Source organism: Nyctibius grandis, chromosome 10, assembly GCF_013368605.1.
Source record: "Nyctibius grandis isolate bNycGra1 chromosome 10, bNycGra1.pri, whole genome shotgun sequence".
Lineage (NCBI taxonomy): Eukaryota > Metazoa > Chordata > Aves > Nyctibiiformes > Nyctibiidae > Nyctibius > Nyctibius grandis.
In genome coordinates this window covers 23,199,051-23,224,624 of record NC_090667.1, presented here as the reverse complement: position 1 = coordinate 23,224,624, position 25,574 = coordinate 23,199,051, and the positions used below count along the sequence as shown (strand labels likewise).

The window sequence follows — 25,574 nt, the reverse complement described above, 5'->3', positions numbered from 1 at the left end:
CACACTCAGCCAACGCAGACAGACCAAATCCTGTTTAAAATAACCCTTCCAGTTAGACATCCTGCCACAGAGAGGATGGGGCTGGACGTCTACCATTAACTTGTCCAGCGGTGCTGTGGGCTGGCACCGAGTCCCCCCACCCACCACACCACCCTGCTGGGGACTAGGACGGTCGGGGATGGGATGTCTCATCCCAGCCCGGACATGGAACCCACAGTGGCAGCTGGTCTGAGGGTGTCTCACCATCCCCTCCAGGAACTGCTGAGGCCACACCAACGAGCAAACAGGCTGAGCCAGGCGCTCCAAACCTCAAGCCAGGCACCGCTCCAGGTCCCAGTGTGACCCAACAGTCTGCCAGGGGACAGCTTGCCCGTGCTTGGGAGTGACACAAGTTCCCCAGCAGCCAGTCCGTGGGAGAGCTGCACGCGCCTCAAAGACAACACCCCCACGGGGCACAGCCAGATGCTTTTGGGTTCGCCTGGCAGGGAAGGGGGAAGAGCCCAGCAGCCTCCCCAAGCTCTCGGTGAGGGGAACAGGCAGACAAGAGCCGCCGGGCTCCAGTGGTCTGGACACCACGTGTTCCGTCTGCAGAAGCAATGCCAGGGCTGGCTGGAAGCGCGACCTCAAGAGCAGGCTCCTGGGATGCCTGGGACAGGCCAATCCCTCACCGGATTTCTTCAGGGCGCAAGCTAGGAGAAAACAGCTTTTTTCTGATCTTCTCACATTACCGAATTGCCCCTCGCGCAGGGCCACTGGGCAGGGATCGTTCTGGCCCATGCCAGACATTCTCGAGCACCCTTGACCACGGTGCAATCCCCTGGCACTTGGCTGACACCTCCAGGGAGGTGAGGGGCAGTGCCAGAGCCTGGAGTTTGGCCGCTTGGTGGAAGGCGCAGTGCAAAGCCACGGCTGTGCCATCCGAGAGGCTGGCAGCGGGGCCGCGGCCCAGCCCAGGCAGCCGCACGCTTGCCAGCGGCGCCAGGACACGAGGGGCTGCGTGACGAGCACAGCCCCGATCCCCGGGGCACGAGGGGCTGTGTGACCAGCACAGCCCTGATCCCCAGGGCACGAGGGGCTGTGTGACCAGAACAGCCCCGATCCCTGCACTCGCCTGTTGCCGTGCAGAAGTGGCAAGCACCAACCCCTCCTGCCCACGCACGGGACTGATGGTGGGGATTTGTCAGCTCTCCCGATATACTTGGCTGAGAGGCAGCTTCACTCAGCTCCACGCTTGGAGCAGGGATCACAATGAGAGCCCAGCGTGGCCCCATGCAGGGACACCACCATCTTCTGCAAGTCCATCCACTCCTGAAGTCCTTGGAGGCTCCGAACTAAGGAGCCAGGACAGCAAAGACCTTGGGGGACATCTCAGTTGCTTGCCTTCACACATGGTCTGTGAAGCGGAGACAAGCTTTTCTTGTTCGCCTCTGCTCCTGGGGACCAGTCCTGGCCTGGGAGGCTGCTGGGACACGAGCTCTACCAGAGCTCAGAGACCTGAGATGATCTGGAAAAACGCTTTCTCCAGGACAACATCCATGGGAGCTGTTCCTGTGAGGACAGCATACAGCTTCACTCCCAGCAGCAACCAGCAGGCAGCAGGACCCTTCCCACTGGGCCCCTGCACTGGCAACTGGAAACCCAGGTAAGTTCAACCAGAGCCCCTTCCAGGACAGGGACAGTGGAGAAACTCTCCTTTCCAAAACTCTGCCTTCAGGACCCGAATCAGCATTTACTGTAGAGCCAGCCATTGCTTGCCAGACCTCCAGACCCAACCCAACCAGTCAGCGATGCCACCACAGGCTGGGGATGCCAGGATCTCCTGCAAGTGCCCTGCCAGTGACAGGTTTCCCCGTGGGTGGCACGGATGCTGCGCAGGATGAACCCCAGCAAAAGAACATGTTTCTCAGCAAAGCATTTGAGATGAAGGTGGCGTGAGGTGTAGCAAAACGGTTTGTTTTACGGATTTCAGCCTTCCCCTCTCTGAAAACAAGTTGTTCTGCAGTGACAGTTCAAGCTTGCTCCCTTCAAAAACATCAAAGGAAAATGCTTTAGCGCCTCTGCCTTTATTTTTCCCTTCATTCAGCACACAGTGCTCTCAGCTGCGCCCGGCCTCCCAAGCAGCCTCTCCGCAGCGACGCAGCCTCTCCCCACCGGCACATGGTCCCAGCGGCACTTCCCACTGCTTCCCAGGCAGCCCCAGCACCCCAGGCAAGGCAGTGGGGAAGGTTTCCAAAGCGGTTTGCCCTCTTCTAAACCCTTCCCCGTAGGACAGGGGGCCAGGCCAGGACCGGGACAGGAGAGGGGAGCTGGCTCATGTTGCCTTACCTCGGAGAGCTTGACGCGTCCCTCCAGGAAGGAGCAGTCAGCGGCGTTGTGGGTGCAGATGTGGCGGTACTTGCACCAGTGGCAGGGGAAGGAGCCGTTCACACAGGACAGGCAGCTGCAGGGAGAGAGAAGCGGGCAGGGTTAGGGCAACGGCGAGGCAGGGTCTGCTGGGACACTTCTTGGGGTGCTTCATCGGGACAGCATCCATAGGGATCCCGTATCTCTGGGTGGGAAGGACCTCCCATGCGTGGGGTGAGGGCTGAGCGCCCACAGGCTGGGAGGGGAGATGCCTGCACGCCCCAGACCCCCAGGCGTTGCCTGTGGCGGGGTGAGGGGAAACAGCCTTTCCGGCACCGCAGGGTTTGTGCCCCAGCTGGAGCGGCCACGCTCCCTCCTCCGCTTGGCAAGCTGACTCTGCCCGCCCCACTCCCGGGCGGGGGCCAAGCTCCAGACTTTGGGGGCTTTATTTGGGTTCGCTGAAAGGCGATTTTAGCAAGAGGCGGCAGAACAAGGGCTCTGCACCGCGGGGGAACAGGGGAGAAAGGGCCAGATTAATGCACGCTCATTGAGAGGAAAATTATAACTGGCGAAAGGTTGGGTCAGATTAACATTTCGGGACTGTAGCGCCTTTCAGCCGCTCACAATAGGTTGTGTGTGACCCCCTCCCTCAGCCCCCTCATCCTCAGCCCTCCGTGGCCGCGCGTGCGTGTGTGTGCTCCCACCCCCTCCCTCCAGCCCGAGATGTTTCCATCTCTCCCCCCAGCCTCTCTCCAGGCTCTTTGTGCAGTGGGATTGTGCACGCGCCCCTCTCCCCACCTCTCCCGAGCGATGTGCTCGGGCACCCGGGGATGCTGGCAGCCCCGTGCTCTGCACCCCTCGACCAAAGAAACCAGCCCCAGGGACCTGATGCCTCTCCCCCATGCAGGAGGGGACGCACAAAGTCCCCTCCTTGTGCGACCATTCACACGAGCAGCATCCCAACAGCCTGTCCCCTTGCTAATCCCCCGCAAAAGCATGCGCTCCCAGCACCGCGAGGCATCCCTGTGTGCAAGCACAGGGGATCCTGCGGATGCCCACAGCCCTCCCCGACACGCTGTCCCGGGGCAGCAGCGAGGTCCTGCATTAATACAGCGAGTCTTCACAGGGCAGGTCTGCACCAGGCATGTCCTGTGCAACCCAAGCTGCCCTGCCAAGGAGGAGACGGCAGAGCTGCTGAGATATAAGCTCAAAGGCAAGAACAATAATCAGCCTGGGTTTAAAAAAAAAAAAAAAAAAGGAAAAAAAAAAAAAGCAGCAGCACCATTTTTCTCCCTAGAAGGCTCATACCTGCTCTCACTGATCCGAGCATGAACAGGATCGGGCTCAAAGCAATTATATTTAAACAAAGGCAGGATCTTCTCCAGAACACAGCTCTGGCAGAAGGCAGGCAGCCCTGCCCAGCCTCATCCCGCTCCTAAATCACAAAATCATAAAATGGTTTGGGTTGGAAGGAACCTTTAAAGATCATCTAGTCCAACCCCCCCTGCCATGAGCAGGGACATCTTCAACTAGATCACAGCCACCTCTCTGCCTCTCCCCCCTGGGAAACGACCGGGAAACTCAGCATCACAGCGCGAGGCGGCAGAAAGAAAACCTTCCTGGAGAGGGAGACCCTCGGGTGGCAGGGCCTGGCACACCGAACCCTCGCCCTCCAGCAGACTTGTCACTTGGGAGGCGCGGGGATGGCACACGAGGGAGCGTGGGGTGCGGGCAGCGCAGGGTGCAAGCGCACACCCAGGGCACCGCTCCCTGCCCGCCCTGGGGTTTCACACGCCATCACATACACAGCGAGAGCTTCCCAAATCCATGCGCACACACTAAGGAAATATTTAATTAAGCTGCTTGCAAAGGGGGCTGGAAGTCATTTCCATGTTTCGCTCACGTTTTCACTTCCAAATGAACAGCCCTTTTAGCTTTATCCACAAATATGCTAATTGAGATGCTCCTTATGCAAATATATGCAATTTTATTTCAGCTGCAGAAATTCAAGTTAAAAGCACAGCCGTAGCCTCCTATCCCTGGTTGCTTTGATGGAGGGAGGTGCAGAGGGTGGGGGGAGTGGGGAACACAAACAAAGCCAAAGTATGGTTCCTGCCCTCCCGAGAAGCTCTCAAGCAGCGACCAGTGCCCAGGCAAACCCTAGATGTGGAGGCAGCGGGGCAGGGGAAGCATGGGTTAATCCTCATGCAAGTACAGCAGCCACAGAGAGGTCATGCAAGAGACAAGCGTGGTCTAAACAGTCGCAAGCCACATGCCGGGGCATAACCACCAACCCTCCCATTAAATCGTCCCTCTGCACAGGAGATATTTTCCAGCCACCAGGTCTTTCAGGGTCTGCAAAAAGACCCCCCAGTCCCCTTTCTGCCACCCCGCGAGGCACCTCAAAGCAGTGGGGTGAAGTGCCCGGCGCAGCCCTGACCCAGGCAGCCCAGCCTCCAGAGCTGCAGCTTCGCAGTTCTTCAGGGCCAAAGCCAAATCTTGGCTATTTCGGGACCCTCCTCACCTGAGGGTCTCCTTTGCCGTTTAACTACTGCACGTCCCAGCTGGTCTCCTGGTCTCCACTTGCCAAAGGACCTAAAGCATCTCAGGTTATCCTCCACGTACACCCCGAGCCACACGGTTCTCCCCCTCCTACTTCAACCCTCCCAGCTGCTTCCAACTTAACCAAGCCATTTCTAACGCCCCGTCCTCGGAGATGGTTTTCACACTCTCCATTCTGCCGAGGTTCTCCATCTGCCACAAGGACATCAAACGCCGCCGTAAGAGCACTCACCGCCACACGTCTCACTCTACAGCATCTCTGCTGCATTTAAAGCCTGCCTGGGTCAGCACCCCCCAGCTGGCCAAAGACGCTGAAGTGGCGAGCAAGTCAGCGCCCGGGTGCCAGTAACGTGGTGAAACCCCATTTCCAGCCTGCCACGGTCCTGCTGGCCTTGGCATGTCCATTTGACCTCCCCAGCTCCCTGCAAGGCTGTCCAAAACCCAGGGCAGGAGCCAAGGCAGGGCTCCCCGGCTGCAGGGCAGGCTGGGCAGCGTGGCCGGGGCCGTATCCCGGGTGTGTCAGTGTTGTCTGTTCCCGGTGCAGGAGCAGGCTGCTCGGCAGCATGATGCCATCTGTGCCGTCTCTCTCCTTCCCACGGTCAGGCACTCTTCCCTCATCACTTCTTGCCTAAGAGGCTTTCATCACTCCTGATAATTAGAGGGAGGCTCTCCTTCATGTGTTGAAGTCCCCCCCCTTCCCGAAGCGTGCCAGGACTGCGAGAAGCCCAGCCAGGCAGAAAATCAAGGCTAGGGGTGCAGCACAGACACGGACCCACAGCTCTCTCCCCATCTGCCTCCTCCCCAGCCCAGACAGGGGCCAGGCGCAGAAGCCCAGGCAGGGCAGGGGAAAGGGGGTCAGACCCATCGGCAGTGCCCTCCTGCCCTCCCAACATCCCCGTGCAAGAGGAGCGGCACCAGCCTCAGACCTGCACTTCAGGATCACTCTGTGCAAAGAGTGCCCCATCCCAAAACGAGCCCAGACTCGCTGCCTGCCTGCTATCTCCCCCAGAAAGAGCAGGCAGCTCTGCAGGCAGGGCAGCTCTGCCCACCTCTGAGTAACCCAGGGGCAAAGCCAGAGCCTCCCCACAGCCTCTACGCTTGCCCCTGACTCACTACACACGTGGGTCAAGACCTCCCAAAGCTGCTCCCCTCCACTTTCAGGACCGATCCCAAACTTGCTGAGGCCGCACTAGGGAAACCCCTGACACAGCTGCCGAAAAGCAGTAGTGCAGAGAGGGCGGCAGGACAGCGAAGGAACATCTCAGAGCTGGGCACATCTCCAGGGTGGGCGCAGAACCACAAGCATCGCTGCAGGACAAGCCCAGACCCAGGGGTGGCTTCAGCGACCAGCTCCTTGCTGGGCATGCGGGCAGCTCTGCAGAAGGCACCTCCAGCCACCACGGCAAGGTCGCAGCTGTCTCCATGCCCGATCTGAAGCGATGCTGCAGCCGATGGGAAGCACGGGAAGCCAGCGGCACCGGACCCAGGCTCCTCGCTCACTCCCCTTCCCGCGCTCTCAGCCCCAGGCGTGCCACGTGCCTGAAGGAGCCCAGAGCTCTTCAGGGCACTGAGCAGGGAAGGCAGAAAACAAAACGAGCATCCACAGGGGTGAGATAAGCCTGAGCAGCAAACACGAGAGGAACAGGAACAGGCACACACAGACACAGAGACACTGAGGCTATTTCCATGGAGCAGCGCGTTCCTGGAGGAAGGACACGGAGCGAAGGGCAGGGAGAAGGGACGGGAGCAAGTTGAACGGCACCAAGAGCAGAGCAGGGGAGGTCCTTTGAGAAGGGAAATGATAAACATGGTGCTGATGGAAACAGCAACTGCGTATGCAGAGCACAGCCCGCCCGCAAGCCCCCCGCCTGCTCCTCAGACCTCCTCTTGGCAAGGAGGGTGCATCCTTAGCGACTACTCAGCTCCGACACAGCCTGCATCTGGAGCAACAGCTGTCAGGGGTGAGGGGCTGAACTGCAGTGCTTTGGGCTTTATATCCACCTCTCTGCCCCAGAGATGGGGGGGGAAATCCTGAAGAGTAGCAGGAACAGATGGTCAGTGTCCCCCAAGCCCCTCCACTGACCTGTGTGCAGCCTTGCCCTTCCCAGCCAGTGCCCAGACCCAAAGCAGGGAGAGGTGCGGGGTGGGAGATCAGCTCTCACCTCCCTCCATCCCCACCCATCTCAATCCATTTCTGCCCTTCCTTTCATGCCAGCCCGACACTTTTCCATTCCTGCCGGGTTTTGCCAAGGGCCTTACTCACAGGGTAGGGGCTGGGCAGGCAGACCCGCTGCAGGGTGGCCCAGTGCATCCACCATCACGCTGGCTGGAGGATGCACAATCAGACCCTGGTTTTTAAGGTAATTCACATGAAACACCTTCAGCTGCCTCCCCTCACTGAAACCCAACACCAGGCTGCACCAGCCCTCCTCCTTCACAACAAATCTGACACAAACCAGGTTATCCCGAGCAGTCTCTAGGGCCATCCTACAGGATTTTCCACCTGCCCCAGCCCAGGAACACACACGGATCTGTTACTGCCTCACAGCTCAGCCATGCTAACTCACAAACACTCACTCAATTGCTTGCAGCCATCTGCCCATGCCTCTGAAAAGAAAGCATCTGTAAGCATCTGGAAATGAGCAGCACTGGGCCAGGGGGGGAGCAGCCACACCGTGTGCAGGCAGCCGGCAAGGCTGCAGCGAGGAGCCCGCGGCATGAGGGCTGGCATCGTCCCACGGGTGCCAACGGGTGCCCCGGCCCCCAGAGCAGCCCAGCCCTGCCCTCCCGGCACAGCCCCACTGATCCCAGCCCCTGGGACATGCATTAAAATCCCATTTACTTAACAGAGGCTTATAGGGAAAGCCTGACCTGTGGGACAGGGCCATAGCAGAGTCACATCTCTCTGGCCAGGAGAAGTCAGAGCCGTTTGGCATGTCTGCCCCTTGGTCCGGCTTCGGAGAAATTCAGCACCCCACAGCCGATGGGACCTGGGTGCCACAACCATCACTGCAGTGAGGCACAGCCACGAGGCTGGTACCACCATGACCACCTCCCGGAGAGGAGACACAGCGTGGCCATGCACCAGCACAGGCTTCCAGGCTGCTCGGATCCCCTCTCAGCATCAGACCTGCTGACGTGTGATTTTCTCCCCTTCCCCTGTGCCACCGCCTGGATTTTTGCTTCCACGCTGCAACGGCTGGTCATGCTGGCGGGGAGCCTGGTGACAAGCCGGGCACTTTGGTGCTCGAGAAACCAGCAGCGCTGCAAAACCTTCCCACGGCATCGAAGGAAGCACTGAAGGCTCTCGTCTTCTTCCCCGTCCCCCTCCCCTTGCCAGCCCCCTCCCCACAGTCACGCTCTCCAAAAAGCCAAACCACAACAGGATTTACAGAGCAGAGCTCGCAGAGGAGAAATTGAGAGTGCAAACATGGAAATAGTGGGAAGAAATACACCTTGGTGTTCCCTGGAATTGCTCGCTGGCTTCCCAGGAAGATTCCCCACTCTCCCACCTTGCCGGCAAGCGGGCTCTGCCAGAGGCAGGCAGGGAGCCTGGTGTTACATCTTTATCTTGAAAGGGGACTCATTTTCCCACTAATGTTTTGAAGAGGGAGTTTAACGCTGACAAAGACGACCTCAACATCTGCCCGTGCACTCGCTGGACACGGGCTGATTCACTAGACAATCAAAGGCACCAAGTGGTCTTTAAATGCTTGATCGGTGCCCCATAGGAAACGCCCAAGGGAACCCACCGCGGTCCCCTGCCATGGGGTTTTCCACCCCATCTTCCACCGCAGGAACCACAGCCTGTCACCAGGAGCTGAGCCTGCACAGGCAGCCCTGTCTCCCTCGCCCTCCATGGGCTGGCAGTGACCCTCATCCCTCCACGTCCCCCTTTGCAGGGGAGCCATCTTTCTGCATCAACCTCCAGGTTTCCACTCCCCCGTCCAACGCATCTCTCACAGCTCAGCCAGAAACAGCCCCTGCCTGAGGCACAAGCCTTCAGGAGCAAGGCGCCCAAAAGACGGCACAGCCTGTGAATGCCTGCCTGAGCCCCACGGGAGCCCCGAGGCTGCTGGGGTGCAGGACACCAAGCTGGGACCCCCAGCAGCTTGCCAGGTGACCCTGCCTGAGCAAGGAATGGAGCCCCAGAGAGGGTGCGAGTCCCAGACCAGGGCTCCCAGGGACCGCGCACAGAGAAGCACCCCAGGAGCCAGAGATGCTGGTCTGTGATGGGGACAGTCCCGTCGCACCAGGTGACACTATAAACAGACAGGACAGCAACAGGGCCCTACCTGGAAGGCACCCCCTCGGTCTTGACCAAGCCAACAATACAGGCAGCACAACCTCCTCTGTACCCCTGCTTCTCCGCACAAGAAGGGATTAGACGTATCTTCCCTTCTACCACCCCTCCCTGGACCAGGCTGGTTCCAGCAGTCCTTGAAAACACACGGGAAGAAGAGTTTTGCAAGGCAGTGGGAAACAAGAGAGCCGGGATGCTCACACAGCAGCAGGATCAACCTCGCTGCCTGCAAAAGGGCTTTAGCAGCACGATTTGCTGATGCCTTTCCAGGCAGCTGCTGAAAACAGGAAGGGTCAAATTCTCCCCAGTGTGCATGGTGGGGCTGCGCTGGCTTCCCTGGAGCTACCCCAGCTGACACCAGGGAAGAACTGCCTTACAATCCTCCCATCTCTCCTTTGCCATCTAAAAAATCTCACCTAAACGTTTCGTCCTCAGCTGAGAAATGATTCAACGTGCAGGCCCCTGGCTCCCAACCAAAGCAAAGCCACCCAAATATAAAAAAATAATGCACAGTGATCAGAAAACTCCACAGGAAAAACATTAGCCTCGTGGAAAAGCATATTGTTCCTAATACAGAATTTATCAGGCTGACGTATAGATTTTCCTCCACAAAATATGAAACCTGAATCTGAAAGGCTATTAACTCCGAAGAGATCCATTAAAGACGCCTGTCTGCAAATGGTATTTAAAAGTATTGCATCATCCTAGGTATTGTCATGCTCTTTGGCTATGACTCGACTGCAGGTCACATAGTTAAACTGCCTCCAAACCCTAAAATTCTTGACATAAAGAAAATAATCATAATGTTCACCAGCCTAGAACATGGACTTTTCTATCAGCTCCAACCGGAGCCCATAAATATTAATGCATCCATAATTAGCCTTTTTAAATAATGCATCCAAAATTAAACATCAACGCAGTAATAAATCAGTCAGGGCTCTTTGTTGTCGGTTTGTTTGGGGGGGAGTTGGGGTTTTTTTTCCCCCCCTCTTGTGTCAGGCACATAAAATAAAATGCCAATTCCCTCACCACCTCTTCCCGCTGGACCAAAATGCTGGAGCCCCGATTTGACCGAATCCGATGTCATTTGTACTTAAAAGTCTTCTTTCGTTCATTTAGAGAAATAGAAGTCACATCTGCTTTTTGATTTGCAAAATAATGACACGCAGCCAGCCCGAGCCAAAGCTGAGCTAATGTTATTGAAACCACATGACGTGAAGGGAGACAAAGCTCATCTCGGGAGTCAAGGTGAGGGAGAAAGTCAAGTTTGCAAACTCTCTCCCCCTCACCGGCACAGCGCTCCCAGGAGCCGAGACCCGCTCCCCGTGCGAAGAGTGGGCAGGGCAGAAGCCCCTGGGATGCAGAGGGTTTGCAGGGGCTCTGCTCTGACGCATCCCCCTCGGAGCTCGCCGCAGGTACCCAGACGGGGCGCCTGCATCTCACCTGCTTTTCCCTCATCAAACTGGAAAATCCGAACAGGCTTTGGGGGAGCGACCTGCAGCAGAGCCCCCCCGAGCCAGCCTAGGCCCTTCGCAGAAAGCCGTCCAGAAGAGATCCCTCTGCATTTGCTTATCTGTAGTTACTGATTAGCCGGAGCCACCATCCATGGGAGGCTTCTGGCAGGGTAATGAAATCGCTCGCATTCTTGAGCTCCAAATTCTTTGCCCAAACACACCCCAGCACCTCCTCCAACGTTCCCGCAGCACAGCCATCTCTCACACCGTCCGCAGATCCCCATCAGGAGCTCGCTCTTAGACACCCTGCTTAGATAGCACATCAATAACACACACCCCCTTTATTTTATCACATATGTATCTCCAACTGCCCGAAAACCCGTACATAGAGTAGATTTCAAGGCAGCCTGACAAGAAAGCAGATTCACAATTACTTCCAGTTAGGAAATTCTTGGGTAAACGCCCCAGAACATCCAGCATGTTCCATCCCATGTTGCTGTAACTTTCCAGCTCACTCTCCAGCCAGCCTGGCAAGCAGGTACCATCAAAGGAAAACACAGGTTTCTCCTTTTGCATCGCTCAGTCACTCCTATTAACTGTTTCCAGGAATAACAAGACGCTTGGTGTTTTTGGTCACATGGATTGCTACAGTCTGCAATGCAGTAAACTCACTTTTTCTTCCCAAGCTTTGCCAAACCCAAAGCCCTGTTTTTAAGTGAGGTTTTGCCCTGATGCTACACGTTCCCACACGCCAGACCAGCTATGGGTGCTCTGGTCACCGTCCCAGTTTACAAGGGCAAAAGGAGGAGGTTTCTCACTGCAAACACCACAGTACTCGACCGCCCTTTCCTCTTGCAACATCAGCACCCGCAAAGCTGATATCTCTCTCCCAGTCTCACATTGCCCCAGTCCGCTCCCAGAGCATGCTCGCAAAGCCCAGGCCACTTACGACTGATGGACACTGCAGTTGTAGAAAACAAAATCCACAGAGGCAAACTTCTTCCCCGTCTCCTTAGATTTCAGGTAGAGCTTCACCACTCGCTTGTCCCCTGGGAAAGACCCAGGCAGAAAAAGGCATCAGAAAGGGCACAGTGAACGGCCCCGCATTCAGCCTAAGGCTTCTGATGGGCTGCAGGGAGCTGGGCATCACCATCCATCCCAGTTAACTAACAAAATCCCCCAAATCTGGCAATAAAAAGTGTTCACCCCCACCCACCCTGCCACCAAACAGGCCAGCAGAGCCCCAGCACAACTTTGAGCCCCTACAGCTAACAGCAACCTGCTGGCACGGAGGCAGGTGCCTTGGGTTGTACTGGTGGCACTGGGCGGGAGCTTAACAGTTTTGTAGTCAGCAGAATGCCCTAGAGCCCACAGTTACCTACAGCACATCTGCCCAGGAATGGTCCGTAGGTGGGAATGAGGCCAGGGTGCCCAGGACTGGTGCACAGACCACTACAGTGTCAGCAAGCAGCTGTGCCCATGCCTTGGAGGACAGCAAGGACCAGTCCCCCATGAACAGCAACATCCTTCTCCTCCTACACCCCGAGAACCCAACTCAGTTCCTGCTCGGGGGCTGGGGATTGCTACCACACGAGGACTGTCCTCCTCCACATCTGGCTGTGAGGCAACAAGGGGGACAAGGTTTGTCTCAGGCTTTCTTCCCACCCCGGGGCAGAAGCTCACCGCGGCCCCTGGTGATGGGGATGACGTCCTTGGCAGAGGGAGAGCTGCAGTAGATCTTCCCATCTTCAATGCGGCTCTCAGACTCAGTGAAGTCTTCAAAGGAGCAGTTGACTCCTGCTGAGAGGTCTGGGACATTCCAGGCCTGCAGGACCAGCTGGGGAGGAGAGGCAAGAGCATCAACACAGAAAACTAGCAAAAAAAAGACTACTCTTTGTCTGCTATAGGTAAGTCCAGCCAACAGAAAAGACCAGGGGTGCAATCTCTCTTCCACCACCCACGTGGGGTGGGGAGACCTGCTCCAGGCTTTTGCAAGCGAGCCCCATCCACAGACCTCCCTGTTCAAGCAAGGAGAGAGGATGTACATGGGTTAAAAGGGAATGACTCGCAGCCTCCCGTCCTCTGCCTTCACCTCTACAGAGACCAAGCACAGCGTAGGGGCTAGCGGGCTTCGCGGAAAGGCATCCACTCCGGAGAGCCGAGGAGGGGAGGAACACACCTCTTCTCTCACAGAGTCATTCCCAGGGTCAGCAGTTTTCACTCTACAAAACACTTGCCTTATTTCTAATTTGAATTTTTCACAGCTTCCAGCCATTAGTTCTTGTTATGCCTTTCCTTGATAGATTAAAAAGCCCTTTAGTCCCTGATATTTGCTCCTTGTAAAGGCACTTATACTCTGTAATCAAGTCACCTCTTAATCTTCTTTTTGATAAGCTAAGCAGATTGAGCTCTGGAAGCCTCTCACTGCAAGGCATTTTCTCCAGCCTTCAGCTCATTTACATGATGTTTACGGGAGGTTCTCGGCCTCCCCCTTTCAAAGCTGGACTCCAGCCCCAGCGCAGCATCCCCATGCTGACCACACCAGTCGGTCAGGAAGATAACGACCCGCAGAGGGGAAAATGCCGCCCACCTCCCAGCTTCGCCCGAGGAGCATCGAGAGCCCCGCAGTGAGGGCTCAGCCCTGGCACCGCTTTCCAGGACACTGGGCAAATTCCTGTCTTCTCCTCCATGGCTAACTTTAGACTCAGCAATATCAAGCCCCAGCTTCTCTGCTAAACCAGCCCCACTCAGACCCAACTGCTCTGCAGAGAAATCTCACCCTGCACCACCCTGCCACTCTCAGCACCCTGGAGGTCCCATCCACAGCCATCTCATGTTTATTTCCATGTTACCAACAAACATGAGCTCCTGCAGAAGCACTTTCCAAACTGTTTCCATCCGATGACAATTCCCCTCTGACGAGGACTTTTTGAGATCTGTCACGGAGCCAGTTCTTAATCCACTTAACGCATGCTTTATCAATATTGTATAATGCTAATTTTTAATCAGAATGTTGTGTTGTACCAAGTCAAACGCCTTGTAGAATCCTGAAGACATCACATCCCCGCAGTCCCTCTTCTAATTCAAGTCATAATTTCATCAAAGAACAAAATGTGGTTTGTTTGACATAAAGGCACGTTGACTGGCATTAATTATATTCCCATCCTTAATTCTTCATCAGTTGTATCCTGCACTAGTTTTTTCCTTTAGTTTTTCTAAACCTAACGTCAAACTAAGCAGTTTCTGACCATTTGGTCTTTTCTGCATCTGGGCAAAAAAACACCTTTTCTGTTTCCTGCACTTTTCTCAACATTCACTTATTTATTACAAAGTCATATTATTATAAATATCCTCAGGCCACAGAACAACTCGGTCAACTCTTTTAGGACTCCTGAGTGCCAGATATCCAGACCTGGCAGTTTTCAAAACTTTACTGCTAGTATACACTGTTTTGTATTCTCATCACGGTGCTAATGGCCTGGAAAAGACTTGGGGGAAGTCCATCATCCTTTCTGCCTGCACAGAGAGAGCAGCAAGTTGTGCATCAAAGGCTCATCCCAAAATATCTACTGCAGGCCAGGGTCAGAGACAGGCTATCGAGCTAGATGGATCGCTGGCCTACGAACAGCAGCCCCAATGCTGTTGTTTGTATTATGGAGAAATATTTATTGCTCGCTTATGTCTTTTCTGAATAATCATCAGCTGGTTTATTATCTCCATCAATAGGCCAGCCCTCATCAATGCCCTGCACTTTGCTATGTTTTGTTTGTCTTGGACCTCTCTTCCCCTTTCTCCCTCTTTGTCATACACTCGTTACTTATTTTAATTGCTGTCTCCCCGGCCATCGCCTCCAGAGGGTCAGGAGGTGGCTGGGGAGGGGTGCGTGGGCAGCAGAGGTGGCTTACCGGGACCTCCGACATGGTGACCGAGATGTTCTTTGGCTGGACGGTGAGCTGGACACACTGCCGCAGGTCAGAGGCGAAGCGCTGGGGCTCGTCCGCCCGCTCGCACCGGTCCTTGCGCGAGCATCTGGAGGGGACGAAACCACCACAGTGAGGAGGAGAATCCCCCGGGGTCCTGCGCGGCTCTGGGCTGACACCACGGCAAACAGACCCTTGGCATGGAGGTGATGCCCAGCGAGGGACCTTGGGTGCCCACAGCGCATACAGGAGCTCTGCTTTCCCCTGGAGACAGCACTGGGGACTTCTGAGGGTTTTTTACGTTCAGTTTTTCTTATTGGCAGAAGGATGCCGAACGCGGGAGCCCATGGGCAGGATTAGTGGGCCCTGCCAGCAGCTCCATCATGCATGGGTGCTCATGAGCACAGCCTGGACGCTGTGGGAAGGGATGACAGACCCCTTGGACCTCTCCATCCCCCCGCATTTCAGGGCCAACGTCCAGGAGGGATGTCCCCAAGGAGACCAGCAGTGGGGACATGGTTTGCCAGCCGTGGTTCGCTGGCGTGGCCCCAGGGACGATCCCGCGGTACTCACATGTTGTGGAGGACGCACCAGCCGCAGTGGGGGTCCCGGGAGCCCAGGCACAGCTCGCAGCTCTCATACTGCTCACAGCTCTCCACCGGCACCCGCGTCACCTGCGGGGGACAGGCAGGGAGTGAAGGGGGACGGGCTGCATGTTCCCTGCTGTGCCCACACCCAGACCCACAGAGATGGACCCAGCACAGACTCACCCCGGCCCGTTAGAGAGGAGGCGGGAGGAGGCTGAGCCCCCCGCCACCGCCCGCTCCTCTCCCAGGCCTGGGGAGCACATTTGCAGGCAACACCTCCACCCCAGGGAGGCTTTGACCGCAACCAAGCTCCTTCCACCGTTGCACCTTTGCAGGGTCGTGGGAGTGGGCTGCGCCGGCCCAGCCCCACACCGGCTCCAGGCGCCCCGTGGCTGCCGCAGCCCCGCTCCGAAAGGGTTACCGATCCTTTATTAATTGCTCCTCCAGATTTGATTAAAATCCCCTCGTTCGCCAAGCCCTTCGAGCTCTGTTACAACTGTTCATTTAATTACTTTCCACCAGCACTCTGATAACACCGAGCCATAGCAGGGAAGAGAGCGGGTTTTATTAAGGAGAGGGGAGAAGAAGGGGGGGACGGGGAGGGGGTGCAGGAAGCAGGGAGCTGCCTGCTCACCTGCTGCGAGGAGCCGGCAGCGCCAGGCAGCTGCCTGTGCCTCAGTTTCCCTACTGCTCCCACAGGGCAGGACTCACTCGTTAATTAAAATTTGCAAACTTCTCTACTGAAGGCTAAATCCGGCGTGCCCTCTCTCCTCCCAGCCCAGCAGGGGATGGGCTCAGCGTGATGCCTACAGGGCTGGGATAAGGTTGGCCAACCAGTACCCTCCTCTTTGCATACCAGTGAAGATACCTGTAGCGTTCCCATTTGTTTGTCCCCAACATCACTTCAGGCAGGAGGTGGTGAGGGGGTCGGCAGCAGGTCCCCCAAGGCAGACCCCACACAGGCTCGTGCCGGCTCCCCGCAACCACAGTGGCCCTTGGGGGAGATGCCCAGTCCAGCTCAGCATAACCCCCACCCGCAACCACGTCTCCAACATCTCCCCCGCAGAGGGGAGGTTTAGCTGAGCCAGGCCTGGGACAGAAACACGGAGGAGCCCAAACCCAGTCTCTGCCTCGCCTGGAAAGCCACAGGTTTCCTGCAGCAGAGCAGAAACCAGAGACAGACACCGGGAGGAGGTGGAGGGAAAGGGCTCTGCTGTCCCCACGGGGCTGTCTAGACAAACCCACGGCCCTACTCCAGCATCCTTCTCCCTCCCAAGCCCGCGGGCTGGTGGCCAGGAGACCTGTCACGCTCCAAGCTCTGCCACGGTCCGACTGGCACACACATCCCTGCTGGGCAGAGGAGCAGAGCTGCTGCGAGACACAGGCACACCACGTCCCAGCACGGCCGCCACACGTCACCCCACCGGGCATGGCGTGCATGGCGTGCGTCTGCGCTGACACCGGATCCGAAAAGTGCCACCACCGTGGCATGAATCTGCTTCAACCGCTCCAGTGCAGCTCGTGGATGGATGAACTCACACCAGCAACCTCTACGGCAGGTCAGGGATCACACAAACACTCGCAAAGCCAACCACAACTTCCTATCACGAGCCCCAGCCGTGCTGCCAGGATAGCGGTGCCGGATCCGGATCGGGTCTGTACCTCCGGCTGGCTCAGCAGGAGCAGAGGCAGGGACCAAGGTGTGCACATGGGGGTCTGAGGACAAACTGTCCCCTTCACCCCAAGGTGCAAAAGCATCCACCCCAGAGGAGAAAAAGCCGTTTGGAGCAAGGACCTTCTGCTGACCTGCAAAAACCCTGCTCGGGAGGGGATGGCCAGAACAGGGAGGAGGTTTATGGCCAGCCCCTCGCAGCAAGGAAGGGTCAGGAAGCCCTCTGTCCCCTGGGACCACGGGGATTTCAAGCAGCTGCTGCTAACAATTACTGCCTGGGGCACGGCCCCAGCAAGGAGAAGAGCAGCAGGGCCACAGGGTCTGTGCTCCGGGCCGGGCTTTTGCATAGTGGAGCCAGGAGGAGCTGCTACCGTTCCCTGGGACAGGAGTCCCCAGGCAGCCCCGACCCCAGGAAGCGAAGGCCAGACCCCGCTGAGGAGCTGCCCAGAAGGTTACCCAGCGCACGGGACTGCAGGCTGGGGCTGCAACGTGGGCTGCCAAGTCTGGAAAGTGGAGGGGCTGCCCTTCCCTCCCCTTACCTGTTTCTCGGTCATGGCGTAGATGTGCTGGCGGTCAGGGCTCAGCACCAGGTCTCGCAGGATGGAGCTGCCCTCGTGGGCCACGACGTTCTCGTATTGCAGCGCTTGGTGCTTCCTCTCGGCCGTCAAGTCCACCAGGATCTGCGGGGAGAGCAAAGGGGGGTGAGCACGGTCTCATGTACGCCCCAGGGAATGGGAAGGGGAACATGTCCCGTTAGGAATGTCACCCCTCCGTCCCACACCAGTATGGCCACGCCACGGCCACCACAGCACGGCAAAGCAGCAGCCACACTGCAAACATCCCGACCCTTTCCAGAGGAACAAACTGCAATATCTTCTTCCCTTTTTTGCATTCGGCCAACGTTTACGCTGACAGCGTTCACCCCTCTCCAGAGAGGGCAGCCACATCCGTGGCCCTTCTCTGCACTGCCCTGCTTCCCCCACTGCCACTCGGCCCCAAAGCCCCCCCAGCTTGGAGCACGGCATGTCATGGACGAGCCCCCAGCTTGTAGCAAAGCAGTAAACCTCGTCTTGCCACAGCGGTGCCCAAAGTGGCTCACACACCGCACCACACCAAGCCCCAGCAGGCAGGATGCTGTGGTGCACGCAGGCAGGGCTCCTGTCTCCCCATCCATCAGGGGAAATGCTCGGGCTCGTGACCGGGGAAGTCAAGAGGGTCTCAAGGAAGCTGGGGGTCAACAGAGGTTCAGAAAGCGCCTTTGTTCCCCGAGCAGGAACGTGGCGAAGGCTTTAATCTCCTTACGGCTCACAATTACGTTAAAGCTCTTCCTAAGTACACCGGTTTCTGGCTGTACCGGCGATAACCACATCACGAGGCCCCACGGGGCTGGAGGCACCCACCGAGCAGGAGCTACACTCGGCTGCGCTACTTGCCGTAACCTGATTGCCACCTCCGCGAGAAGAGGCGCTTCCTGCCAACGCCATCCCATCGATGTCCCCAGAGTTGGGCTGTCCCCCGGCATGGGGCAGCCTCAGGGGAGACAGAGCCAGAGAAATGGCTCAGTGGGTCTGGTCTGCTCCTGTGGGGTGGGGTAGGATGGGATGGGGGACATACCAGCAGCACATTCTGCAAAAAAACAAGCAATGGGTGGAGAAGCAGCGTGCCCAGCGAGACGGAGCAAGTGCTGCCTGGGATCAGCTCCATGCTGCCGCCGGCACACACGGGGGGCCGGTCCGGCAGTCCCAGCCGCAGGACTCAGGATCCCCCCACGGCACAGGGGCAAATCCACCGAAGTATCCCCCAAAACACATCCCACAGCCCTGCCCCGACCATCACGCCCACCCCCACGGCCCAGCGCAGCCATGCCCAAGCCCTCGTGCCCCCCACGCAGCCGCCCCAGCACCCCGGCCGCCTCGTCCCCCTCCTGCAATAAATCGCCACCGGCATTTGCATAGTCCCCAATCAGGAGGATACAGGGCCAGGAACGCAGGATCCCGGTGTGCAGCTGATTAGCATGGAAATGTATGCGGCTCACAAACAAACCGGGGCCCGTTTAATTAGAGCGGCGCCTTTGATTCACCGCCAGCCTCCTGCATGCACCAGCCCTGGATTATTTTTAGGCAGTTTTACAAAACAAATGTATTTAATTAAGAAACAGACCCCTGAGCAACCAGAGAGCGGCGAGTCCTGCGCAGGCGAGAAAGGGGCCGCCCTCTCCCCAGGGGACATGGGGACAGGGCTTGCAGGGCCAGGTGTAACGCTTGGGAGCCCACGGCACAGCCAACAACCCCCCCGTACGTCCTGCCGTGGGACTGAAGAGCCTTTGCCATAACCCAAACCAGTCCTGGTACTTACGCACCTTCTCAGCACCTTCTCAGCATCCTTTCCCCATCCTCCCAGATGGGGAGCAGACTCTGCTCCCCATCACCCCACCTTGGGTACCACCGAGGTGCCGAAAGCCTGTCCTAACGCCTCTGCCTGCCCTTTTTGAGGGGGGTCTTTCTGCCCAAGACCACATTTGCTCCTACCCCAAATATCAGAGGAGGTCAAGCCTCAAACACCTGCAGTATGGGGCCACGTGGCACCCCTTGCCTCACATTACCCCCTGCCCCACGGTACCCAGCATCACTCCCAGGACCCAATCCTGCCTCCCTGCCTCCCCTCGCACGTCGCTCCCCTCCTGGCTCCCAGCTTCTCCCCTACAAAGTCCAGCCCAAGCCAGCTCTCCGGAGGAAAGTAACGGGGAGCATCCCCCCTCCCGGCAGCAAGGCACCGTCTCCCCCCATCGCTACAGCAACATGACAAACGCACCTTTCCAACCCTTTTATGGGCCGCAGTTGCGGTGCAGAATAATCGATATAGTTTTACCCTGGTTCTAAAATAGATCTATGGCTGGATGTCGCGCTGGCAGTAATTTTTAACTAGCGGGGTAATTTCCCCATTACATTATTGCACTGCGCAGTGCTGGGAAAGAGATGTATTAAAAAAAACAACAGACGTGAAGCACTTCCAGTTAATTTGAGGCTCCAGGAAGAACCTAAAAATACTCTCGGTAGTCAAACAGGGCTGGAGCCCAGCCTGCCACACGTCAGGGTGCTCTGGTGGGGAGCACGGGGCCACCCCTGGCATGCACACATGGGAACTCTCTTCTCCAGAGCCTCTCCTCCTGCTAAGGATGCTCTAGAGATGGGATTGGGATTCAGGAAAATGCAATTTGGAAGACCTGGCAATCAAGCTGTTTCCTGGTTGGCCAAAAGGCAGGACACGAGGGAGTTCTTGAGTTAGCCAGCGGTAGGCAAACCCATCCTGCCGCTCCTCCCCAGTACCAGGAGGTCACCAGCAGACAGACCCCAATGTTACCCCACGCCAGGAGGACCCAACTGCCCATAGCACTGCGCAGGCAGAGGTGGGAACCCAGCACCAGGGCCCTTCCAGCGGGACCAGCCCGACGGGAACCTGCCCATCCAGCTGGCGGGAAGGGGACGGGCTGCTTGGAGCACAACGTGGTGGAGCAGTGCACGGGATGCACAAGGTGCCTCCCACCTCATCTCTTACAGACTGTGGGGAAGGACGGCTTCCCCCTCCCCCCTGCACCCACGGGGTAGCTGAGGGCAGGGGAAGGGGTAGAGGTTGATGTTTAATCAGAGCAGCCCCCCTCGGAAACACGTTCCTTCCTGCCCACCCCACCTGCCTTCCCACCCAAGGGAAAAGACATTTACCATAAATAAATAAATAAATAACCCTATTAACCTTTCTCCTCCTCATCCTGACGCTGATATAATTACTCAATACTAATAATTACTCGCACTAATTTCTCACTCAGGATTCCTGCCCTCGCTCTTGCCTGCCTGGGCCTGGCTCCAGGCAGCGGCTCGGCGGCGTTGCCTCCTGCGAGGGGCTGGCAGGAGCCCTGCAGGGCAGGTGGGCCCCGGGGCCGTGCCGAGGTGGAGGAGCAGGAACGAGGCCTGGCTTGTTGGGCTGCTGCCTCACTAAGCAAACGGAGGAGACTGGAGACAAGAAATTACAAGCTCCCCATGGGGGTGAATCATCTCAAAGAAAGCACAGAGGCTGCTCTGCCCGAAACCCACATGCACGCCCTGCCCACCCGAGGAAGAAGCCCACCCCACGGGGTGAGCACCCAGCACAACTTCACTCTGAAGAGGGAAGGGTTTAAGACCTGGTCCGCCAGAAGCCAAGCGGGCTGATGGAGGCAGCGCAAGGCCAGGAGATGCAACGGCATCTCACCTTCCCAAGAGGTCCCTCACCTCCCAGGCCAGCCGTGGAGAACGTCAGCAAAGGAACGATGAGGGCAAGGACCTTTACAGAGCACGATGCTGAAGCATCCAGAAGCTTGTGAGGGGCCCAGGCCCCACCACAGCCAGCATGAGTGCAGAGCTGTACCTGAAGGCTGGGACCTGAAACCCATATGAAAGGCAAGGGAAGGCGAAAGCACCGGGAGGGCAGAGACAACACATCAGAGGAGAGACGGCTCCTTCCACTGCAATGCGTTTGCTCCCCTGGGCAAGACACCCTCCAGGCTTATCTAGATGAGGAGGCACCTCCCCACTGCCACAACTGCTGCCCGAGGTTCGCTCACCAAACCGCCAAGGAGAAAGCCCCTCATCGCCCTTACGGGCACCAGCAACGGGCACAATGCAAGAGGAGCATCTCCCCAGGCCTGCCTGTTGGAAATACGGGCGATGAGATGAATGAAGGGCAGCAGCCGCGACCTGGCGGCCACACAGAGCTGGCAGTGGGTCTGGAGGAGGACCGCAGCAGAGGACAGGGCTTCACAGCTCAGCCCGGGCCAGGGACACCAGGCAGGGAGGGAGGAAGCCCAGCCAGGGAGGGAAGGCAGCTGCAGACATGCCAAGGCTGCTTTCGGATTTAACACGCGCTGCCAGGGGCCTGGCCAGGGCCTGAGGGGTGCTGGGGTGGGCCACCGGCTCCCTGCGGGACTGAAAACACATGCTTGGGGGCACATGTGGAGGGTCACCAAGAGACCCAGTCTCACCGCAGCGGACACCCCCGAAGCCCACCGCCTCACAGCTGGTGCCCCCGCGGGGCTCTCCCACTCCAACCCTCCATCTCCCTCCCTCCAGTCTCTCAAGCCCCCACCCTGGGTCCCAAGCGGTCCCCCGCAGACCCCTCCTCCGGGCAGAAGAAGTGCTCAGCCAGGCTTTGTACTCTTATCTGTACAGGGCTGTGATTAATTCGCAGCGGCTGGCAGCAGCTACAAGAGGAGGGCGCTTCTGCCCGCCTGCCACACTTCAAAGGCAGGGACTTATCTGCCTCAAACACACTCCGCAGCCTTTTCACGGGGACCCTTTCCAGTTCCACGGGGCTCACACGGCGCTGACGGGCAACGCGAAAGAAGGGCTGATTTACAGGAGTGCATTTCAAAGCCTCCTCTCTTCCCTCCCAACACTCGCTGGGGAAAGTGGCAAGTCCCCCAGCCCCAGCGATGTCCATGGGGGACAGACTGAGCAGGGGGGATGAGACAGGGCTGCAAGGAGAGGATGCTGGATGGAGATCCCTGTCCCACCTTCGCCCATGTCCTGGTCCCCTCCTGCCCCATCCTCTTGACGGTGAGCAGCTCTGCAGCACGTCCCTGAGCTGGGAGGAGGAAAAAGCTTTGACATGTGTGGAGGGCAGAGTCCAGCCCCAGGACTAAAGCCTTCCCCTCCCCACATCACTGGTTCTCATGGCTCAGTCACCACCAAAGCCCCGGGCTCTAACACCCAAGCCGGTGGGCACACATCCCTCCTCCACAGGAGCAGGGCCGTGCTAACAACCCCCTGGCACTGTGCTTTGATTTTGGCACCATCTGTCCAAAGGGTGCAGGACAGAGCAGAAAAAAACAGGAGAAGAGCAGGTCCCAGCAGAGCTGACCCCCCAAACCATGGGGCCACCTCCCAGAGGCAACAGAGGACCCGCATAGCCTGGCCATCGCAGGGTGGAGGTGACAACTGACGGGTAGTGTCACACACCACCACGCCAACGAGCCTACTGGAAAGGGAGAACCCCGTGTCCAGCTCAGGAGGACAGGTGGGGAGAGGGACCCCCCCCCCGGGTGCCAGCCTGCACAGCCCCTCCTGGCACGTGGCCTGGGCTCACCCCGAGGCAGCAGGTGGTGGGGGGACAGGGACACCATCTGCCCCTCCACATGCCTCCCCCTGCCAGCCGTCCCCCGGGGACCAGCTGCCACCCGCACGCCCCTCTCCAGTTTCCAAAGGAGGGCGCGGGGTTTACAATGAGGTTCCCGGCTCAGCTGCTCCGGGGGTGCACTCCTCTCCCCCACCCCACGCTGGAAGGCGCAGGGGCTGCCCAGCGACACGTGGGTCCCGGAGCAGCTGCATCCCGGGGCTGTGGCATCAGCTGTTTCTGGGGGCAGAGCTGATGGGGACTGGGGGGGTGGGTGCTGCCGGAAAGGGGGCACCAGCGTGCAAGAGCTGGGTGGAGAGGAGGAGGCAGTGGCTCCTGCTCCCTCCCGCTGTATTGCAGGTTACCAAACTTTGGCATCCAGAGGGAGGAGGGTATGCCTCCAGTCATGCTCAGGTGTCGAGAAAATCTCCACCCGCAGAGCCCCAGCCGTGCTTTACCAGGGCTCACCGAGCGGCACACCCAGCCAAAAGGGTACGGGCGGCGAGGGCACAGGCAGGGTTTTGGGATGCATCTCCCAGGGGCTCCCACACGGGGCTGGGGACAGGACAGCCCCACAGAAACATCCCAGCTATGCGTGGTGGGCCGGCACCCCGGCCAGCCACCCTCCCTGCAGCCCCACCAGCTGCCGCCCAGGAACGCGCCAGCCGGGCGCAGACCAGCCCTGCGCCTCCTCCCAGGCGGGCAGGCAGCTGTCTGCTGCCAGCTGCTCGAACCCGCACGCCGAGACCCCGCAGAGGCGGGTACCGGCCCCCTCCCTGGGGAGGAGGGTTCACCAGCCCCTTGCACAGGGATGGGATGCTCCTGCCCCATCACTAACCCGCCGAGGGAAAGGGGTGAGATGAGCTGCCTACTTCCGTTCAGTGAAACCCATTCACTTTATAAAGAGGAATACAAGCAAGGCTTTCGCCCCAGGCCCGACATCGCCTTGAGTCGCAGAATATTGGGACTTTAATTATATTAGTATAACAAAGCAAAAAACCAAGGAGATACTTAATCTAAATCAATGCTCATAACAGCAAACGCCAGCGGCTCGCCGACACCGACAGATACGACACGGGTTCACCTCACCGCTTCGGAAGCACACGCTGCTGCCAGCGTGTCGTCCCTGGGCAGTATCCTGAGCTCGGCCACGCGGACTGGGGACAGACGCATGCGCTGCACCTCTCCAGCGAGGTGGGGTGGGAACTGGGTGAAGGCACTGGGGTTTGCCATAGGAGAGAGGGGAGAGGGGGAGGCAGGGGGGCGACCCTGCCCAGCAGGACCCCGAAACACAGCACCACCCTCCCCAAAACTCCTCAGCCACCTTTTTCTTTCGCTCAAACTCATTTCCATCTTTTCTTCTTGTTCAGCCACCCACACAAGCTCGGCAGAGCCGGCCAGACCGGCGCCTGCCCACGTGGCACGGCATGGCACGGCACTGACCGGCTCCTCGCCCACCATCTGCAAACCCTCCCAAAACCTCCCCGGGGCAGGTCTGCCCTCATTGCTCCACCAGCAGGACAGGGAAGCACAGCCCAACACACCTTTCCAGCAATTTTGACAGAACTACAATGCTGTCAGAAAAATCTTTCCGATCTTTTTGTACCAAAACTAAACTGCTGGAAAGAGGGAGCGAGGGCCAGGGTACCGCACGGGAGCAGCGCCTTCACCGGAGCCAAACCCGGCTGCAGGAGGGACTGATGGCAGCCACAAAGCTGGGGGAGGAATTACAAACACCCCCCCGTTGGGAGCCACATGGTGCGGGACAGATTACGGCAGCTGCCCTGCTTCCCTCCCCAGCAAAGCCCCAGGTCCTGTCGCCGTCCCCGCCAGCCCCACGGCTGCTCCGACGGTCTCGAGCCATTGATTTCCCAGCTTTGCCCTTCAAAACTCTCCTGGCTCAGAGCCCAGTTCGTACCATCTAGTCACTCAGGAGCAAAACATCTCTATTATTATTGCAATTATTTCCCAATCAGCATCGCTCAGGGCTGAGGCGGTCACAGGGGGGCCCCCGACACGCGAATCAATGGGCAGCCTCTGCCCCGGGGCTGCCGGGGACCGGGCGGGAGGCGCACGGGGAAGGGCGGGAGGAGGACGGGGGACCCCAGGGACCACTTGTGTGATGCCGTGGCCTGGCAGTGTAGCAGCCCTCGGTCTTTGCTGACCCTCAGCCAAGCAACAGTGATGCAAAATAACCCGTGCACGGAGTGTGTGTGCAGCCACCGACCCCACCGCTCTGGATACGATGCGAGGGCTTTGCCTCCGAGGTGCTTCACAGCTGAAGAGAACGGACAGGAGCTCCAGGGCGTACCCGGGACAGCACAGCCGCCGCTGGGGCACCAGTTCCCCACGGAGGAAGAGATAGAGCATCCCAAAACTACCCCTCCAGCAGCACGGTGCCTGCACCCGGCTGGGCCCTCTCCAGTGTAACACACAGCGAAACCCCAGCACCGCACCTCACCGCAGACACGTCCCTTTCGAGAGAGGGGAACGCAGGCAGGTAAGCAAGTTCCACTGTTTCTCAAGCCACGAGAAGAGAGGAGGGAGCTGCAGAGAGCCCAGTAAGGGACGGGGAAGGAATTTTAACCC

General features: G+C 58.2%; 1 protein-coding gene across 1 annotated transcript in view; it reads right to left on the bottom strand.

The window, feature by feature from the left end:
- Positions 1 to 25,574, bottom strand: part of PLXNA1 (plexin A1) — a 121,623-nt gene that overhangs the window by 52,580 nt on the left and 43,469 nt on the right. Inside the window, exons 4-9 of the mRNA XM_068409722.1 lie at positions 17,381 to 17,521; positions 15,156 to 15,256; positions 14,568 to 14,691; positions 12,346 to 12,499; positions 11,612 to 11,711; positions 2,326 to 2,440 (exon numbers count right to left, since the gene is read on the bottom strand). Of these exons, the coding sequence (XP_068265823.1) occupies positions 2,326 to 2,440; positions 11,612 to 11,711; positions 12,346 to 12,499; positions 14,568 to 14,691; positions 15,156 to 15,256; positions 17,381 to 17,521 (735 nt within the window). The remainder of the gene's footprint in view (positions 1 to 2,325; positions 2,441 to 11,611; positions 11,712 to 12,345; positions 12,500 to 14,567; positions 14,692 to 15,155; positions 15,257 to 17,380; positions 17,522 to 25,574) is intronic.